This window comes from Phaenicophaeus curvirostris, chromosome 1, assembly GCF_032191515.1.
Source record: "Phaenicophaeus curvirostris isolate KB17595 chromosome 1, BPBGC_Pcur_1.0, whole genome shotgun sequence".
NCBI lineage: Eukaryota > Metazoa > Chordata > Aves > Cuculiformes > Cuculidae > Phaenicophaeus > Phaenicophaeus curvirostris.
The window spans coordinates 157,325,165-157,346,827 of record NC_091392.1 but is presented as its reverse complement, the minus strand read 5'-3'; the positions used below and the strand labels follow the sequence as shown (position 1 = coordinate 157,346,827).

Below are 21,663 nucleotides of genomic sequence, written 5' to 3'. Positions count from 1 at the left end.
TACCTAGATCCATCCCTATTCCCCTTCACTCCTGCCAGCTAACCACCTCACTTGTCCATTCTTCAGTGAGATCCTACATGGCTGTTTGACCTTGCAAAAGGTTTTAAGAGCAGCAGGTAGGTAAGTTATCCAGTTGCCCATGTATGTGGTCATTGCACTGTGAAAAAAACCAAAATAAATTCTCAATGCTCCCCAAACTATTTCATATTCAAGTCAACCCCAAATGTGTGAGCTTTCAAGTAGGCAGAAAAACAGTTCCAGCAGAGTGGGATGAAGATCTGCTGTTAGCAATTCCACTATCACATGGTGCCTGGTTCACAGCAACATTGCTTTTCCTTCTACCCACTTGCAATCCAGCCTGTAATTGCAACCCACTGCCTGAACACTGGTGTGGGCTCAGAGAAAGAGCTAGAGCCAATTCCTGCTTCCAAGCTGGGTTGGGTTTGCTAGGCAAATAGGCACAAAATCTAGTAAAGCTCACACAGATATAACTCTGAATACAGTGAAGGAGCCCAACCATTGAGATAGTGCTTTTATGGCCACTTTTCAAGCAAAGGTGCCATCTGAAAGTATTGCAGGACGACATGATGAGTGCAATTACAAAAGCTCAGGTAATAAAGAAAATTTAACTGTTGCACTAACTTTTTACCTCATTGGAGGTTAAAAAAAGAAGGTAAGAAAATCATGTGTCAACCATCAGGCAAATAAAGCCCAAGTAAGAACAAGACTCAAAATCCAGATATATTCACACAGGTATTAACTGACCTCCCCATGAAGAAAGATGGAAAATTTGCTGCTCGAAGTGGCTACACGTTCAATGACTGCAACTAGCATGGATAAACAGAAAAGGTTTTTCTGCAGGTTTTATGGCAAAATGGGAATTATGTATAAAGACACAACTAACCAGAAATTTATGTTTGGTAAGAGAATGATGAAGTCGGTGCCTGCATGAGGAAGACATGACTACATACTGAGTACGCTCACGTGAGACAGACAGACCAATAAAGAGAGTTGTCAGCAGTTCCAGAACAATTCTTCCTGCTCTTGGAAAGAGGATGCTGTGTCAATGGAGGAGAAAGCACAATGCAGCAGGCAAGCAGCATAGCAGAGAATGTTACTGCAGGTAGCTCAGGATAGAAGACATAATCCAGTGACTCTCTGGTCAAGCAACAAAAGAAGTGACTGAAGACTGGTGATCCAGTAAGACTGGTACCTGTGGAGGATGGATAACAAGACATTTATTTCCAATCAAAATCTTTTACAAAGCTTTCTGAGAAAGTCAACAGGTTTCCCACAGTAGCTACAAAAGGCCCCACAAACATCACCCCCCTCCAAAAAAAAGAGCCTAGAGAAAACATTTGTTAAGAGTACAGTATTCAAAGTTTTCTAGTTGTTTGAAAACAGCACATTGCACACTGGCGTTTTGGTTGAAATGTTCAGACAGCCCAAAGAACTCCTGTTTTCCTTGTATAGGTATCTTCTTGGGTAAAACAAGGGAATGCAACGAAATTAATGGGACTGCAATAACACAGCAACAAAAGTTCCCCTGGAACTGTTCTACAGAATGAGTGGGCAAATCAAAACCATAAAATCAGCAGTATGTGTCAACCTTCCATATTATTCATAGAATTAGGAGCTTTTAAGATGTGCCAGCCTTGGGCTTTTTTGTTGCTTATGGCATGCATGACATGTAAGAGACCAGCAAGCACCCATCATTACTGAAAACAGGGTATTTTAGTGATACTGGCATGACTAAAATGTAACTGCTGATCAGTGCCAATTAGCTAGAATAATCCTGTTAGCATTAGCTCGTCTGTTCATTTATAAATCTCTGCAACCATAACTGTATTTGAAGTTCTTTCTAACACTAACGCCTTTTGTATAGTGCTGAAAGCCGGCAAAACACTCATCAATTGAACAGCTGATATAACAAACAATCCTTTTTTAACCCTTTGCAATCCCAATGTTATAAAAGTACTTTGGCGCATTAACTCTATCATATATTGACCAAGTTCATACATAATTTTGTTATATTTTACTGTGATGCTTATTCTCTTGCCTAGCAAAGAATCTTATCAAATACTGAGTCTTACATCCATAAAAACGAAAGTATATTTGCTTTTTACTTATTGCTATTTAATTTGTACCAGAGGAGTACTTTGGCAAGAAATGCTGAGCTGGAAATAGTTGACAGTGTTGTTTGAAATTACTGGGCAGCTGTCCTCAGCTTTGGATGAACTTTTTGATGAAATCAAAATGGACAATAAAGGAAATGCAAGGGAGGTTTCATTAAATAAATTTATTTGTTAAAATAATTTAACTCCAAATACAACTGCTGAGTTTGCATTGAGTTCTATGTACAATTCTTGTTTTATTTGAAACATCAAGGTTTAAACAACTGACATTGTTACAAAACAAACTGTTGCCCCATTTTAAGTTGCCAGTTGTATTAGAGCTCAACAATTAACTGTGAAATACATTAATTCACCCTAGGAAACTCCAAATCAACAGCATTAAGCCTGATTCCAGAACCCACTTCAGTCTCTCTTCAAACCCTGATCAAGAATTAACAGATGCACACAACAATGCAGATAAAAGCCTCCTGCAGTTGTCAAACATTTGTTTTTGTTGTGGAGTTTCACAATTAAAGCCTAACCAGTGCTTTGATGGCACACTGGTAAAAAAAAAATAAAAATAAAAACCAAACATGCACAAAACCCCCCAACCAAATTGTTGACATCTTTAGGCAACATTCTATACAGGAAAGCAAATACCAGTAGTTTTCCCACAGAAAAATAATGGCAACTGTAGCACTGAGGTTAGGGAGAGGCTAGAACCAGAACAGAAAATGTCTCCAAAACTTTTTTTGATGCTCTGAAGGGGCAGACACAACAGGATAAAAACAAAAGAAAAACAAAACCCAATGCAGTTATGTTAAATATTCTTGATCTGATTCTGGTTTGTTTGCCTTGACTAGTTTTTGTGTGTATTTTTAAGGGAAAGAGGAAACAGTTGCTCTCACTATCATAGCTTAAAAGAATAAAAGTTGCAACATTTAAAAAAACCAAACAAAAAAACCCAACAAAACTGGAGAAATGCTGTCTTCGTAGAAAAATATAAAACTCTACAAGAACAGCCAAAGCAAAAGTGGGTCTTTGGAACAAATAATATTTTAAGGCATGTTATAAGAAACTTTCAAATACTATATAACTGGAAATCCTATCAGGGTAGAAATGAAACAGTGACCCAAGACCAAGGACTCCCACAGGGTGGCCACACAGGTGCTGTGCGGCTCACTCACCTCCCTTTCGGCTACCCCTAGAATTTGAAAAAAATCTGTCGAGTGCAACTGTCATTGATTCAAGCTCCACTATCTTCACATTAGTGGAAATACAAATAGTGCATAACTACTTCCTCAGACCTATACAATGAAAACCAAAACTTACGCTTTCCCCCCTGCCACATTGTGCGGTAGCTTATTTATGGCCTACGTTTCTGAAAATGTAGGAGTGTACTGAAGAAACAAGACTGGGAGATACTTCTGTAAATACCTTCTGTTAAATGTTTTACTGTGCGTTTCTTCCCTGTATTAAAAGCCTGTCTGTTTTATAGCATGAACCTCATGTTAGGCAGTTTATATTGTACTTGTATGCCATTTTCTTGGTTGATAAACAATCTGTGAGGTAAGATTTTTAATATTTCTGTAAATAACATTGCATAAAATATAATTCCAACTGAGTTTAAGATTTGGGTTGTTTCTTTGAGCATTTAGGCAGTGGATTTCACACTGACAAGCTGAGCAGTACCTGTCAGGAAATGTTTTACTGTATTAACAATACAGATATTTTAAAATTGAAGTATAATTAACTCAACATCTCACATCTTACCCAAGCATGGCAGCTACCACGACGGGCAGGCGGGGGGGAAGAGAACATTCATACCATCTAGTTTAGGCATATAAGTTCTGTGACTTGGAGGACCAAAGTTAAGAGCCTAAGTTTGCTATGTAGTCAATGGAAAGAGGTAGGTGCCTCTAGGAGGGCAATTCAGAGCACCCAAAATGGGCATTCAGATGCCAGAAATAAATGGTGTGCCTATCTCCCTAAGAGAACAAAGTACAGTAACGAAAGCTTCACAAGGTAGATGGGAAATGGGCTACATATATATTCTAGTAAGGCTTAATGTTTTGCGACATCTAATGCCCTTTGACACACTGGTTGTGGAAAGATCTTGAAAGATTAAGGGCAGAGATGGCCAGTTCTCTTTCATTATTAGGATTACCTTTAGTTATCATCCACTGACGTGTAATTCAAAATGTTAATGACATTTACGTATGAAAATCTGCAAAGCATTTTGTACTCAAGTTTCCTTTGTAGCAGATGAGTGCATTTTCAGGAAGTTCTGCAGATGGAGGCAAAACTCTCAAACGTAACTCCAATTACAGCATTTCTAAGGGCCATATACACACACACACACACTCAACACGCACACACATCCCAGCACCCCAGTTTTCACTCATTTAAACACAAGGAACTACACTGTTACTGCACAAGATTGAAAAACTAATAAACACATGGTGTTATTTAGACCACAGGCTCAGTGACTCTGTATTTTTACGGCCAATTTTACCTATAAAAGATCCAGCTCAAGACAATCTCTTCAGCATTTAAAATCTAAACATTGTGATTGAAAACTTTTCTATACTTTGATTGTAAGACTTCGGAATAGGTATTTCTGTGCCATTAGTCATGCAAATGATAAATACTTCACTGCTATGAAACTAGCAAGTCAGAGCTTGAGCATCCTTTCAAAATAAAATATTGGCTCCCACCATCTAACACTCCAATAATTGGGGCAACCTTTGAATAGTGTGTCAGGCAATTAAAGAGCCATTTCCACACTCACCTAAGGAATTACAACCATAACCATTTCACCTCTGAACTAAATGATTTCACATTGTTATTCAATTTAAATTTTCAACATTAAAGCTATCAAATAGCAAACTTGATTTTTCAAAGGTTAGTTAGGGATCACACCAGAGAATGTAGCCCTTAAAGGCAAGAAAAACTGTTGTCTTTAACAAACTTAAAAATGCAGGATGTTCATACTGTCCCACGAGGTTTCTGCAGAAGGGAACATATGGATGCAACATGGCTTAATTTTCCTTACAAGATGGTACTAGTTAATCTATTAAAGTGTTCCTTGTTAGTAAGGCTCAGCAATTTTTTTTCATCACAGTTGCTTCCTCCTGGTTCAGTAAAGTGATAAAGATGCTTCCTGCTTTGTAAACAGAGGGTTTGTTTGGCTTTTTGCAGACCAAAACCTGAAGCGATCCTCCATTTTTGAGCAGCAAAATGAAAGATTTAAAACATTCCAATGCCAACTATTTCTTCACCTGCCATTTGTTTTCAGATCTTGCCTCTCATTTCACACACTGATTCAATGTTTTCTTTTTCAAGATGTGGGATTAAGTGTTGAAATAAAAGCATCAATTTTGGAAAAAGAAATTCAAACTATATAGGTCTCTGGTAGCCTCTTCCTCTAACACTGTCAGAAGTTCTGGTGAAATCAACATATTTGACTGAACAAACTTGGCCACAAGTGATAGCGCACATCCTGAAGCACGGTAATTAGACACTGAAAGACTTGGCTCTCCTTTCGCACTTATGCTAGTTGTGAATGGTCTTCAGAGATATTCTCTCCACTGCTTTTGTTTCCCATTTCCAAAAGTTTTCCATCTTCTTCGGAAATAGTTGCTGTTGTTGCTGTCTGACATGACAAACATGAGTATGCTCAACTCGAACGACCCTGTAGATCAACTGGCTATGCCATAAAATTGCAGGTGCTCAAAGGGAAAAACAGGTGAGATGTGGTCATTTAACCCAATTATATTCAGAGTCAGTGATAGACTTTCAATGCTCAGCTCTGAGTTAATGTTGCTACTTCACTACAGATGTATTTCAAGTGACTGACAAACCAGGAAGTGAAGTAGACAGTTTTACCACCTTACAAAATTTCTGCAAATGAAGTCCAGGTCAGGTAATTTTTAATGCTATTGTATATTACATGCAGAACAACAAGGATCATCTTTGTCTGGCTGTGCTGCATAGTTCATTTGTCTAACAATTTCCGCAAAGAGCTCATCCACCATTGTTTTACTTTTCGCAGAGGTCTCCATAAAGGGGCAGCCCCATTCTTCAGCTAAGGCTCTGCCTTCACTCAATGATACTTCTCTCTCACTTTCCAGGTCCACTTTATTACCGACCAGAATTACTGGCACCTTCTCATACCTACAGTTTAAAACAAAAACAAAAATGGCAGCATTAATTGTATTTTAAAACTGGCATTTTAAATGTAAGCAGCTATTTGCAAAAATTACAGACCTAACAGGACATTTGGATGATCTTAAAATTTTATGCTGATAAAATGCTTTGTGTATTTTGCATTCTAGCAATCTGATGCACATCTCCTTCCTCCCAGAGATTTCTTGGAATCCTAGAGAATGTTTCATCCTCTGAAATTTCTTTCCCACCAGGAAATCTGCCAAGCATGCTTCCATGCTACAAAAACTAGGAATATAATATTTTCTACGTGGACAGTCTCAGTTAAGGTACAAGAACAGAATGTATGTTCAGCCCTTCCTTCAACATCGTCCTCTTTCTCCCTGAACAGGAGAGGAAGCACAGAGTCAGGAATCATGTTGTATTCCCTGCCTGTGATAAGGAGGATGCATTCCCCTCCATTTCAAAAAGTACATTTATTTACCTTTGGGTAATATATATAGAAACCTCAGATTAACAATAAAGGGAGAAAAATCAAAGTGCCAGTAAATTCATCTGAAATCTCAGGAACTGCAGCCCACTTCAAGTACCGTACACACACAAAACACTATTATATAAGAACGTGTATTAGCCAATACAGAATATATAACTGTCCGTTGCAGTATTCACATCATTATGCCAGTTAAACAAGCTGAAAAGAAAAAAAGTTCTAGGCAATGCTATCATAGTTCTGCTTCATAATCAACTTGGACAGCACAATAGATCATATAAGCTCTGAAGGAATTTATTATTTTGCAACTCCTTGCGAGGGGGGGAGCCTTGACAAATTCTTTTTACGTTAAAATGCCTGCATTACTTTTTTTTTTTTCATCCTCACATGCACGAGGGCATGGAACTAAACGAGTGTTCAGTCAGGTTTTAAATTTCCATATTTGCTGTAACAGAGAAAAAAAACACTGGGCCTATTTCCAAAATGCTCTTAACACTGGTTTTCTCACGCAAGAAACAAGAACCAAGTGAAAAACTGACTATGCCTTTTAGATCTTCATCTGGCTTAAATGCAAAGAGAAACAAGATGGGCCTCCCTTAATTTAAACCTGATTTTCTACTTTGTATTAGCTTAGTAGTACTACTTCGAGGTAAATCATTTGAGTAAGACCAAGATGTGGACAGACCAGTCGTAGCTGACACCTGCAAGAGTTGAAGACATCACTGTCCTTAAGCGATCTATTACTCCTCCATACCTCCTGCTCACCTTCCAGGCAGGGCAGCAGAGCAGAGCTGGTCCACGTGCCTCAGCTGGTTAAGGGAAACATCCAGCAGCTTGGCCTAACCTACCAGACATGATAAAACTCAGCTGTCAAGACCCTGGACCAGAACAGGGGAACCTATGCATTCCTGCCAGCTCTACTGCAGGGATGGTGGGTTCATACAGAGTCAGAAAGGATAGAGAGGGCAGTAATTTTTCAGATCACCTCAACAACCCTCACACCATCACAGCAGTATCAAAAATTGGTCCAAGATGAAGCTGAAATAGTCTTTTATCTAACTACCGAAATGTCATTTAATCCAGAGTCTAGGGCTGTAGTCAATAATTGTAGAGAATTTCCACCATTTATCCTATCCTTGTTTACCATCTGAAGAGACACAATCCATTTCTCACTCTTTGGATGTATTTAGGACAATAATACCTTTGAAACTCGTGCAAGAGCTAGGCTGCCATTAATTAAGTTCCAAAATGAACACAAGCATCTTGAAATCTGTCCTCCTGCATTTAAACACGGTAGTATAGTCTTTAATTACATAAGATGGATGACACTCAACAGATAAGACAGCAATTCAACATTTCTTTTTACCGTTACTGCTTAGATGCCTGCGTATCTTATGATATTTGCCATACAGCATTAAAAACCCTTCAATGAAGGTGGAATCGGGGATACCTTCACTGCATTTCTTGATATCTGAGGGCCTCAAACCTAGCCCTACCCCCAGCTCCTCCAGGTATTTTGTATCTTCCCAATTTTAGCAGTGGGAAAACCTGAGTAATTCAAAGAAGCCACTTGAGAAGCATTCAGTAAAGTAGATGAGCCAGAACACGAGAACACCTCTCCTTCTTCTGCAAGATCACTGCAATTTGTTGAGAAACATATAAGGAACCTCCCCATACATTTGTTGCAGATTTATAGCCAGTTCCACTGTAATATTTAAGTGCTTAGAAAAGGTTTAGCAACCCTGGTAAAACTAGGTAACTAAGTATCTGAAAATCTCTTTACTATGAGTACTCAGCACCTGGCAAACAGAGCAGTCAAAATGCTGAAGTTTCATTCTAGAGAACAAAAAGTGGAACAAGAAGCTGACAGGCTAGATGTGAAAAGGCTAATTTAATGTATTTGCACAGGATCATCTATGATCTATCAGGTAGAACAGATAGAAGCACTTTTCTGTATCGATTTTTCCTGCTTTTGCCTCTTGCATTAGCCCTATTCAGTACCTACCTTTACCACTCAAAATGAGATAGGAATCCTGCAGTCAATAGCCTTAGTCACCTTATAATTCAGATTCCTCCAACAACCACATCACGGCATTAAATTAGGTAAAAAGATGTTTCTGCAAAACTCTCGTTTTGTCATCAAATACCTCCTCAAAGGGCAAAACTAAAGTTGCTTGTGTAAAATACATCCCTGTATTACCTAATTTTTGAGTAGTCAACTTTACAGAGAAAATATTTTCTATATGTATATTCTGTGTGGCTTTGATACTTTGTATTTATAGAGATACAAATATATACTTATGCCAGTCTACAATACATATAAAAATGTCTATGATATTCATACACACATATATAATCATACAATTTGTTTTTCCACATACAAAACTCAACATCCATAACCTAGAAAAACGGAGGCTGGAATATGGCAAATAAAGGGAAATCAGACCACGGATATTGAGCAGAAGACTAGCTCAGGTATAGGCTTATGAACTCTAGTTCAGTATCAGTCCAGTCAATTCCAGGTGGAATATGGGTGAGCCAGACCTAATGTCTGTGCATTGTATTCTCCACATACCAAGATGATGATGTTGGACAGTGCCATACATACAGACATACATACATACAGACCAATAGGTCTCTACAGAAACTATGTGTCTTCACATCAGCTCCTGCTTGTTTTTATTCAGAGCCTCTAAATGTCTCCACACTGTACTTTCCAGCTTTTAGATTCTGGAAACACCATAGAAACCCTAGCTCTTGACTAAATCAAGCTCTACAAGCTCTGAAGTTCAGGCTGGCTCTCTATCCATTACCTCACAATCCTGCCAGAATTTTCTGCCCCATTTAGTATGCCGGGCAAATTTCTTTCTGACAAGTATTGGGGAGACCTCGGATCAATGCTCTCCTTACCACAGCTGCTGATCTTGCTGGAAGCAACTTCTGCCTGCCTCTGGAAGCTCCACTCACTATTCGCAGAGCTTTGCACTTGGCCAGACGTTGGCACACCTGTCGCTGAGGTGCTAAGCAGCAGCACAGGCCCACAGTAGGAAAGGGCAATTTCTCAGATGTGGTGGAATTATACAATCCTAATGAAATCCGAAGGGAAAAAGAATATCTCTTCCCCACAGGCTTTACACCCTGTTGAATTTCAATAACCCAACAGGAAAAAGCAACCTTCCAGTACCTGGAAGGGGGCCTACAAGAAAGGTGGAGAGGGGCTCCTCACAAAGGCTTGTAGTGACAGGACTAGGGGGAATGGCTATAAACTGCAGAGGGAAAGATTTATACTAGACATAAGGAAGAATTTCTTCACCGTGGGACTGGTGAGTCACTGGCACAGGTTGCCCAGGGAAGCTGGGGGTGCCCTGTCCCTGGAGGTGTTCAAGGTCAGGTTGGATGAGGCTTTGGGTAGCCTGATCTAGTGGGATGTCCCTGCCCATGGCAGGGAGTTTGGAACTGGATGATCTTTAATGTCCCTTCCAACCCAAACTATTCTATGATTCTATGAAAATAGCTTCTTTACAAGGGGTGTGGGGGTGGGGAGGGAACCAAACAAAAAAAAAAACCACCAAGCTGCCTTGCAATGCAGAATGACTTCCATCAAACCCAGGAATTCACAAATTCTTCCAAAAACTTCAAATAAGATCTAACCAAATCACAAATATTTCTGGAGAGCAAGAAAGGCAAAAGCTCTGTCACCTATACCAGAGCCCTGACGCGCCAGACAGCTGCTGTCTTTGCAGTATGCACACTGGTCAGGATAGAAGCTAAGGTCTTGCCTTTCAGCACAGCCCCATCTTCCCCTGCCTATCCTTTAGCACTACAGAAGTGGCACAGTTCCTGGAGCGGGAAAAACCCATTTTCTTAGGACTTTGAGCAGCGCTTATCATTCCTAATAAAAAGCATGAGGGTCACCTGAAAATGAGGATCATTGCCAGCTTCTTCTGTATTAGTGAAGCACAATGTGTATTCTAGGACAAACACCATAGCAGAGCACGTCAGAAATACACTCAAACGTGGTGCAGGAAGGCTTGACTTTTCAAGAAGAAAGAAAATTTCTCCTTCAGGAAGAAATTTTTGCAAGACCAGCTACATAGCGTTTAAAGAACAAGGTACTTCACCCTGTTGAAGTGATCTCGCTACCTTGGGCTCCAGCACAACAGATACTGATCAGTGGCAACTCCTGAATAACAGGATGGCAGTCATTTATAACTCCATGAGAGATGCTGATGCAGAGTCAAACATCATCATATCTAGGATTATCACTACTGGCAAGATACAGCTGTTGCTCCATAAAAAGACAATCAGCATGTATTTCCAAGTCCCAGATAATTATTCAGTGCTAAACCCCACCCTGTTAGCCATATTTAATGAGCTTCTGGGACCAACTGGCCACAGTAAATCCCTTGGTTTTCCTGAAGATGGACACTATAACCACATGGAATAAATAAATGCACAGACTTTAAATGTTTTATGTGGCTCAGTTATGCACCACTGACCATACAGCCTTATATGTCACACAGCAATATACAGTTTTTTCCATTTTATTTTACCTCACACAGCACATATCATCCACATTTCTGTTTAGATTAATATGCATCATTCGAAAAATAGCTCAAAACATTTAGAAAGCCTCAAGATGAATGGTATGTAAATGATCTTCAGAGACTTTTACCTCCCATTTTTTCTGCCTTCAATCTTATTTGGGAAGAAAAACATCAGCAGTACCTGACATCAAATCTGAATCTCTTTTACATGGTAGTTTTCAGATTTCTTGTTAGAGCCGTCATTGGGTAAAGACAAAACCAAAGATGATGGACAGTGGAAATACAGTAAAATGAAGAATAAAAAGAAAGAATTAAAAAATATATGTACACAAAGGCTAATAAAACTGATTGATTGCCTTAAGCTATCCTAGAGATTGCTTCATACCCCTAAAATGTGGATCAGGGGAGTATCAGTAGTGTAGAAGACAGTTTCAAATAGGTTCCTGATTTCTAATTTCACATTCTGGGACTGTGGCATATTTTCTAGGATTTTTGCCTGAACATCATATCAGAGACAAATATGATCAACCAAAACACAAACTGCCTGTAAAATAAAAACAAATTAAGAGGAAAAATTCCGTATTCTTAAAGACCATTTCTTATAAATAGCTTAAGTCCTGTTGACGTATGATTTTTTGTTTTACACATTAAATACTGGGACCACTGAAATGTAAGAGGTACCTATTAATGATAATTATTCCTAACTGTCAAACAGAGTCTCCAATACAAAACCAGCTTTATTACCCTTCTACATACAGGTTGTCTTCCCCTCTTTGTGCTTTTTTTTTTGTCGTGTTTTTTTTGGGGGGTTTTGTTGTTTGGATTTTTTTTTAAATGTATTTCTGACATTTTTTCTAGTATTTCAAAAAAGGGAAGTAATTTCAGGAATAAAGACATTAGGGACAATGATGTAAATAAGATCATAAGGTCAGTAAAAATAGACTTACAAAATATTTGTGGTAAGAATCCTGCCAAAATACACAGCAGAAGAATTCTGGGTGATATGATATAAAGTACAATTAAATAACAGTCAAATCTATTAGCTTGTTCACCAATTCACACATAAATATTACTAAACATTATTTCATAATATAACTTTCAAACTTTGATTGCCTGCAGTAAAATCTGTTATAACTTCAAATTTCCCCACTTAGAGAAAGAGTATATTCCAAATAAAACCGTCAAGACCTTTTCTTATCCCTTTCACACAACTCCTTGAATATTCAGTGCAGAATCTTTAATTGTCAAAACTTATACCAGCTTCAGAGGATAAGACAAGACATCCAATGTTCCCCAGTCTGACTCCTAGCCTCTCAAACACCAGGATGAGAGGAAGCAAGAGCACAGAATTGTCAAGGGAAAACAAACAATCTTAACCCTGTCTTGAAAGCTTCCCATTCTTGAACTAAAGCAACAGAAAAGATACATATGTACTTCTAAAGCAATTACTACCTTGTCTTAAGGCATTCAGGCAGAGAAGTACTGCAAATATACACCAGTGAAGATGTGCCTATAGCTGTATTCATGAATAAAATGTGTCAGGAGTTAGATAAGTAGATCTAATGAGAAGTAGGTTTCTCAAAAGTTTGAGCACTTTGCTCTCCTATGAAAGTTATTACAGCTTCTCAGGTAAATCTATACAGAACAGCTGTAAAACCAATTGCAATTAGGTAGCTGAGTCATGAATTATTTTGCCATAGAGAACGGTGTATGCCCTAATTGCAAGGCTGGGGATCTAACATTTTATTCTACGCTTGGACATAAACTCCTTATATAGCCCTTGGGAAAAAAACTTTTCAGATGGGTAGGGCTGAGGCATACAAAGTCAAGATAATTGTACTTAGTCATCAGACAGCAAATTAAATAATAACTATAAAACAACATGAAGAATAATATTAGAATAATAAATAACCACCACACAGGTTTCAGAAACTATCTTTGTTCTTGTACACAAAATTTTCTGGAAATAATCAGCTCAACTTAAATAAAATACTTCTAAACCAATTCAGTTCTGCGGTTATAGTCAGCTTATACTTCCCAGTTTGGTTTCAAGGTCTAGGAAAAGTCTTAACCAGTGCCAGTTTGGCAGACTCACCCTTGGTACTGTGATTGTAAGTAATTAGAGGAAATGGTTTTCTTCCAAGCAAAAGCCCAAGGAGCAACAACAACAAACACCAATGTAATGAAGCTCTCTGTATATTTGCTTCCCTATTGTTTCTATAAGCACTTTCCAGCCACAGCACTTTAACGTATTATTTCTAGGCAGCTTACTGCTGAGAACATCCAAGGGACAAGAATGGTGGATGGTACTATCTGTAACATACTCAAAGGCTATCTGGTAAACTCACATTCCTTTGCTGCAACAGAGGGAAAAGGATGATGCGTGTCATTTCTGCATGAAGGACATAAAAGAAGTTTCCAGGCTATTTCCAATCACTTCAGAGAAATTCTCATCTTTAGAGGATTTTCCGCATCTATGACCTCACAGGGCAACTAAATAGAATAACAGAATAACTAAACGCCTTCCAAATGTTCAGCCTGGTTCTGCAAGTCACTGTGGATAAAAAGCCTATCTTTAGCTCTGTCACCTGGTTAAATGGTAAAACAGCAAGTGTACCTGAAAATTCAACAGCCTGCCAACATGCCTTACGGGAGAGGAGTTCACTATTGGGAAGTCCTAAAGAAAAATCCACGATCATCAAGATCTTGGGCAGGCCTTTTCTCAGCATGTTTTCAGAACTCCATAAATGCTTAAGCGATGTCCAATGACATTTCTGGTTACCTTCCCACTAAGGCTCTGGCATAGGAAATGAGAGGCAAATGGCATTTTGAGCACAGGGGATGACAACAAGGAGCCTATGACAGGAGTAGCAACGGCTCTCAACACAGCCATTTCAGATGCTTGAAAGCCTTCACAAACAAGAGGTTAGCTTTCACCTTAAACAGGACACCTCTCCCTAGTTTCTATCACTGCTATTCATATCTAGCACTGAAGCCTATCAAGATTGAAAAGACTAGGCGATCCATAGCATCTTTCTGCTTAGCAGCAGGTTTGCTGTTAGGCTATCCAAACAATATTTTAATCCTTGAGTTCCCTCTCTACATCAATCAAAATTCTCATCTTATATAATCAAGCATCAACATCATCCTGCTGAAATCCTGCAGCAGTGGCCACATTTAGCAATTTTGGAACACTGGAATTTACAAATCAGAACTTTCTATTCCTTGCTACAGTTAATAGTCAATAACTAAAAGTTCCAATTCTACATAAAATGCAAGGCGTTATACCTTACAGTTTCTATTCTGACCTGTTCTCTTGTTCCTAAAAGCAACAGGAAAATCAGAATGTCCTACAAATCTGAGATCCTCAAAAGTACACTGATTTCATTTAGTTGCTGTCTCTATACTCAGTTTGCATTGAAAAAACTCTACCTATCTACAAAATTATGAACATATTACAAGGCACAGTATGGTTGCTTAAATATAAAATTCTTCAGGATTTCCAGACACTGAAGTGGAGTATCTATTGCTGCTACTAGCTGTAGGAATGGCTCAGTGTACTGAAAACTAGGCCTCATATTTAAGTACTTACCTGTAAGTGTCTATAACTGAAAATTATTCTCAAAAAATAGTTTTTCTATCTTAAATATTTTTAAGCCATATGCCATACTAATATATTAATGTCTACTCCAATATAATGAGCATGACTGCACCACGTCAAGGTTTGCATTACCTACTGTATGTACAGCGTATGGAAGAAACTAATATTAGAGACTACCATCTATCTTTTATTTGTATTTTGAAGTCATAAAAAAAAAGTCATTAAAATGATCTTCCCCCCCAGATTTAACCACTTAATTAAATTTTATCATCCAATACCTTGCAGAAAACACATTAAACAAAGTGAGAGGAGGTCTAACAAATAATTAGAGAGATGTGGGTTCAGTTCCATACCCTGCTACAGACCTCCTGCATGATTTCTAGCCAGTCCCTTGAATTCTGTACCTCTGTTTTCCATATGAAGAAAATGAGTCATTAGATTTAACCTCTGAATGCCTATGGCATGTAAACACTTCTGAGATCTTCCAAAATCTTCCATAAGATCTCAGTAAGGTAAGATGTTCTCGGGGCATTTAGTGTCCTGAGCCAGAAGACAGGGAGGGGGAGCAGAACAAAGCTCCCATGATCCAAGAGGAAATGGTTAGAGACCTGCTTGGCCAATTAGACACCCATGAGACTACAGGACGGATGGGTTCTACCCAAGGGTATTAAGGGAGCTGGCAGAGGTGCTTGCCAAACCCCTTTCCATACTACCAGCGGTCCTGGCTGACTGGGGAACTTCCACTTAACTGGAGGTTGGCAAATGTTATGACCTTTTACAAGAAGGGCCGGAGGGAGGATCCAGGGAACTTCAGGCCTGTCAGTCTAACCTCAGGGCCAGGGAAGGTCACGGAGCAGGTAATTTTAAGTGCTATCACACAGCACATGCAACAAAACCAGATGATCAGGCCCAGTCGACACAGGTTTTGTGAAAGGCAGGTCCTGTCAAACTAACCTGATCTCCATCTACGACAAGGTAGTGGACAGGTAGGGCTGGGCCTGATGATCTCAGTTTTCTTTCCAACCTAGTGATTCTACGATTCTTAGTTATGGAGGCAGAGGCAACCTGGACACCTTGAAAGACACATGAGCAGTTCTGCTCACTTTTCAAGAGAAGATCATCATGCATTCCCGTTATTCTCAGCAGTAGGCTACGTAACACCACAGACCTTCAGATTTTTTTTGTAAGTATTGAGAAAAGATATGTTAGGCCAGATTCTACACCAACATCAAGTTTGCCAGCAGAAACAACAAAGCTTTTAGATTAGGTGTGCCTCAGACCAGAAGCAAGAACACCAGCATGGGGGACAAACCCAAGGTTGTTACCTCACTTCAACTCCACCAGCTTGAGCAGAAACTGCAAGGACTCATAATGTCTTAAAACATTTGCTGACACTAAGAGATTTCTCCTACTCCTTTCTTCTCCACATAAAACTTCTACAAGGTCAAGCTGCCTGCTTTGTCTGACAGTGTGGAATTGGACAGGTCCCTTTGCAAAGGCAATGAAAAATGCAGATGCCTATTAAATGCAATATAACTCTCTTGCACATAATTCAGCAAATCTACAGATTCTAATTGTTTTGTATTTTTCATTTATTACATTTCTGTGTTCAAGGAACTTAACGCTGACTCTAACACGCATTACTATTTATCAATACATGCTTTGTCACAAGAAAACTTGCTCAGAAGGATCCCTCTTGACACGCAAGCCTTTAGATGATTTACTTTAATATTTTAAAACACCCTGCAAGCCTACTGCACAAGGAAGCATTAACAAAGATGGAGGAGAAGGGAAGTGACCAAACAGACTAGTACCAATTCAGATGTAAAGTTTATGCCTGTAGCTGCGTTAAAGAAAAATCTTTGAGACAAATACATTGTTAATATTCCGTTTGGAAAAACTGAAGCAGCATCCAGACCTTCTATAAAGCACAGAGCCTGGAAAGTAATTTAAGAGGACAACGGCAGGTCTAGTTTCTTACAGTTTTGGTCAGTACTGATATCTAACATGCTAGTTTTGACTATAGCTCTTGCCCTCACCATTCTCCAGTCCATAATAACGGCTGAGCACATGCCACAGTGTTTTCTACAACTACAGCACTGGCAGGGTCTCTTTCTGAACACGAATTCAGATAGAACTTAATTGTTATTTAGATTTCTAACTCATTCCAGACTTTGAGCCACAAAACCACGGGGGAGGTCTGTAGTCTAACACCCTGCTCAGAGCAAGGTCAGCCAGGAGTTCTCAACCAGATTGCTCAGGGCCATGTACAGTTCAGCCTTGAAAACCCCAAAGGACAGATCTTCCACAACCTCTTTGGGAACTTATCGCACCACATAATTTAGTTTAACTTTGCCACAGAATTCAAAAATTACTTACAGGTAACGGAGGAAAAGGAGATAAGCAGACAGCTGAGTTGTAAATGGTTTGTTTTGACAGAAAATGGGCTGAGAAACAAATGTCAAAGCTATACAAATTTACAGGTATTTGTTTATGTAAAGGAATTGACAATTATACTAACAGGTCTCAAGACAGACGTATATCCTAGCATTATGAAAGCAAACTGAACTAACCAGATTTCACAGAATTAGCTAAAGCTCAAGCATAAGTAAATGACAACTTCAATCTCTTTATCCTTGTTTATTTAAACTATAGAAAGCAAAACTTTGTGTACTAAAGTAAAAAGTTCGGCTAGCAAAAACAGTCAAACACACATGCATTTTAAGAGGTCTATAGCCCTCTAAGGTATTATTTCACTCTTCAAAGTGTACGCTGTCTTATATTCCTTTAACCAATACATAATCACTGATAAAAATCCCACAGCAAACTTAAACTATTCTAATAGGATTTTCTCCAGCTGATTAAAATTATACTTTTACAGTCTTCAAGAACAGGTCTAACAATTAATTCAAAATCTTCTTAGCAGCATCACCTGCTTCCATAGGATTAGAGTCCAGGAATGATCGTGTCATGCCGTCCAGTCAGAACTACATAAAAAGTAACAGCTTCTCTATGTTAAGGCAAGAGCCTTCTAACTTCAAGAAGCCAGATCTGCTGACTTGCAGCATTATCCAGATTTAGCCTCTGAAAATATGAAAGCCTAGATCACAGAATTCACCTCTGACAATTTAATTGCCACTGTCTGGTCTGTGGAATTATTGTATGCATATGGATATGAACCACATTTCCATGGCAGCTTTTATTTATTTACTTCTAAAAGAATTTGACCTTTTGCACTGAGCACACCTTCACTTCACATAAAACTTAAGTAAAATAAACCTAATGGAATTAAGAAACAAACAAACTGGCATAAATTTCTGCTCAATCATCGGTCCCTGTGCGGAAGCTAAGGCAGATAGATACCAGAGTTTATAGGATATTGCACAACCTGAAGAGAATTTGCGTCTGGTATGAAGCAGAGACTTCTCTGTTGCCCTAGTAACCAAAGAAGAATACAGCTTGATGTCCTTCAAGCTAATAAAAATACCTTACAATGCTTATAAGACAACTTTGCAGAAAAATGCTCTGTTGAGACAGATTTTCCTCACAACAGTACAATGAGGTTACAACTCTGAGCATTTTTCAGAAGATAGACTATTTTACACAAGCTCTAGGCCAGTGGCCATCCTGCTACACAGAAACAATTTAGGAAAAAACAGTGCAAGTTCTACAATTTTCTTCTTTTACCTCAGCAGCAGAATTATGACTTCATATTCTTTTGACTATAGTCAAACTACAACTTGTTACCACCAAAGAAAAAAAACAGATATGAATCTGAAAGCCTTGACTAGTTTCATTAGTAGATGCTCTGAAAGCCTGCCCGTTCCTGCTGAGTTTCTATCAGAGCACTTGACTCTCAACTTGGGAATGAAAAACATGCTGCCATGACTTCAGAAAGTTGGTGGTGCTTATCTTACCAAGTAATTTATCTAATTACCATAAGCCTGGTTTAGATAATCGGAATGTTTGAATGAACAGAGCACCAAGAATGCTTTCTCCACAGTTTTCAAAAGTGACCTTCATCTTTAACAATTCAGTTTTCCAACTCTAGAAATTTGATCCAAACAGAGCATATCAGCTAGCTAAGTGAAACTGTTTCCACATCTAAACATGAATAAGTATAAAATACTGTCTTCCAGCATACTTTCTATAAGGCGAATATAGAATAGGGTTTACTGATAATCTCTCTTCTATGCTGAGCAAAGCTTCAGAGATAATTTTCTTAGGGACATTTTTTGTTCTTTTTACAATAAGACAGGTACCAATTACAGAAAAAAAAAAAAGTCCAACAGACTACTTCATACCAAATCAGCATCCTAAATACATTGGAAGATTTGAAACTAAAGCTTGTACATTCCGGTACCTAGAACTTTCCTAATAAGAACTTGTTTATAAAATGACATCAGATACAGGGTATCTAGTGCATTAAACACTAAGGTCTAAACATTTTATTCTTCCTTCCATGTGTATGTAGATCTCAAATCTAATATTTGAGTAGCTATTAAAATTAAGCCAGGTGGAATGAGGAGCTCAGACACTCATCTCAGATGTTGAGCCATTTGTATTTTAAGTACTGTATCAGTATTAATTTCTGGCTTAAGAAAAAAAGCTCCCTTCTCCCAGCAGAGTTTTACTAACCTGTCTGACAGCCTTTTTATTGTCTATGAAGATACGTCGTGGCACGCGGTCACCTTGAAGACCTTTTTATCTTGCACATGTTAAGCCCTATCAGCTATTAGGCCATGTCTGCACAAGCAAGGTTAGCCTCTGCACCTCTGGGGCTTTAGGCACCTGGCTGCTTCAGCCAATGCCAAAGCTGCATCAGCAGTGGAGCAAGCGTCCCGGGGTCAGAGCCCAGGGCTCTCTGCTCTCAGCATCCTTAGGGCACTAGAGCACCTCTGTGCTGGCACTTTCTCGGTGCCTGTACGCTGGTTGATGACCTGTGTCAGCCAAAGACTTATTCAACTGAACTGACGTAAAGGATGGCCTTTGCTAGCTAGCACAAAAAGCAACACGTAGATGCATGTCAGAGAGGCAGGGAGAAATAAAAAGGTATAAAAGCTTCATAACAAGAGTCTGACTCTTACTGACTTTTTTTTCCTCCCCAAGCCACACCAACCAAAACTTCTTTAAGATGTAAATTCCCATATGGACACCCATTTCAATATTGTGGCTTTATACTGGTTTAACCAAACTTTTCAGTATAGTAATATAGTGACAAAATCCTCATATGTGGACAAAGCCTACTTTAAACCATTTTGAGCAGAAAACAATCACAGAACCTGGTGAAATCTACCAGGTGTTTTTTTGTCCTGGCTCCTGACCCTACAGGCTGGAAGAACAAAACACCCCTACAGGCACATTCTAGCTGTCTCTTTCCAAGTAAACTTATTTTTGAAGTAGCAGCATTTAGGTGGGTAACAGTTTGTAAAAGATGCTAAGGTATAACACACTTTGTTTTATTTTGAGAAACAAAATACTACCTCGATATTTAAATGTTTGTCACATTCTAGGTACAGAAAGGATGATAATTTTTATATTTAACCCTCAAAAGCGACAGTAATAACGGTAAGAAAATATTTGAGAAAGTTGGATTTCTTTTAAGAAACAGCCTATGTTTAGAGGTACCACACACCTCAGTGTCCATTACACTTCCACTGAATCACTAATTAGTAACCAGCATTTCCTGAAAATAGTCCACTAATTATTTTTTCTACATTAAGTTGTCCAATGCAGAAAGGCCACCTCAATTAACAGGAAAGTTTGTTCAGGGGTGCGAAGCCTAGACTGTTCCCAGTCCTTTTAATCTAACCACATTTCTTGCTGACAGACAGAAAGTCTTTCAAAGGAAGGTGTTTTGATCGTCTCTGGGAGAAGAATGCAGACTTCAATTACCACTCCAATTATCCCAGCTAGGAAGGCAATACAATTTCTTAATTTTAGAGTAATAAGGAACTTTCAAGCCGTGCCTTCTCAGCTGTCATCCAAGACTGAGTTTTCCATTGTCCCTCTCTGGCAGATGAGGCTACCATGACACTAGTCACTATTTCTGAATAAAACCATCTGGAGAAGAATTCAACATATGCAAAGTTCAGTGATTTCATACCTTTACTTTCTTGAATACACTCATCTCAACTTAAAAGAGGATGCTTTTTTGTATATTTAAGCCGAATACAGTTTGAAGGCTAGAATAAGATAAAGAAAAAATAAAAAGCAATATCCTGCAAATAAACAACAAATCACACTTAATGTCCAAGTTCTTGAGAATCCGTGGAAAGAACACAGGGTGAACTTTGTTCATTTTCAAAATCCTACTTTCACAGAATCATACAATCGTTTGGTTGGAAAAGACCTTTGAGACAGAGTTCAGCCACATCTATCCACTAGTAAACCGCATCTCTGAGCGCCGCATCTACCTGTCTTTTAAATAACCTCCAGGGATGGTGACTCAACCACCTCCCTGGGCTGCCTATGCCAGTGCCTAATAACACTTTCAATGAATTTTTTTTCCCCCGATATCTAATCTGAACCTTGCCTGGTACAACTTGAGGCCATTTCCTTTCATCCTGCCACTTCTTACTTAGTAGAAGAGACCAACACCCAGCTCACAACAACCTCCTTTCAGGCAGTTTTGGACAATAAGGCCTCCCCTCAGCCTCCTTTTCTCCAGACTAAAAGAACCCTAGTTCCCTCAGTCGCTCCTCATAAGACTTGTGCTCCAGACCCTTCACCAGCCTCATTACT

The 21,663-nt window shown here is 38.9% G+C and overlaps 1 protein-coding gene across 1 annotated transcript in view; it reads right to left on the bottom strand.

The window, feature by feature from the left end:
• Positions 1-2,284: 2,284 nt before the first annotated feature.
• RAP2A (RAP2A, member of RAS oncogene family) overlaps positions 2,285-21,663 on the bottom strand; it is a 33,917-nt gene continuing 14,538 nt past the window's right edge. The window contains exon 2 of the mRNA XM_069879156.1: positions 2,285-6,290. Coding sequence (XP_069735257.1) covers positions 6,053-6,290 — 238 coding nt within the window. The 3' untranslated portion in view covers positions 2,285-6,052. The remainder of the gene's footprint in view (positions 6,291-21,663) is intronic.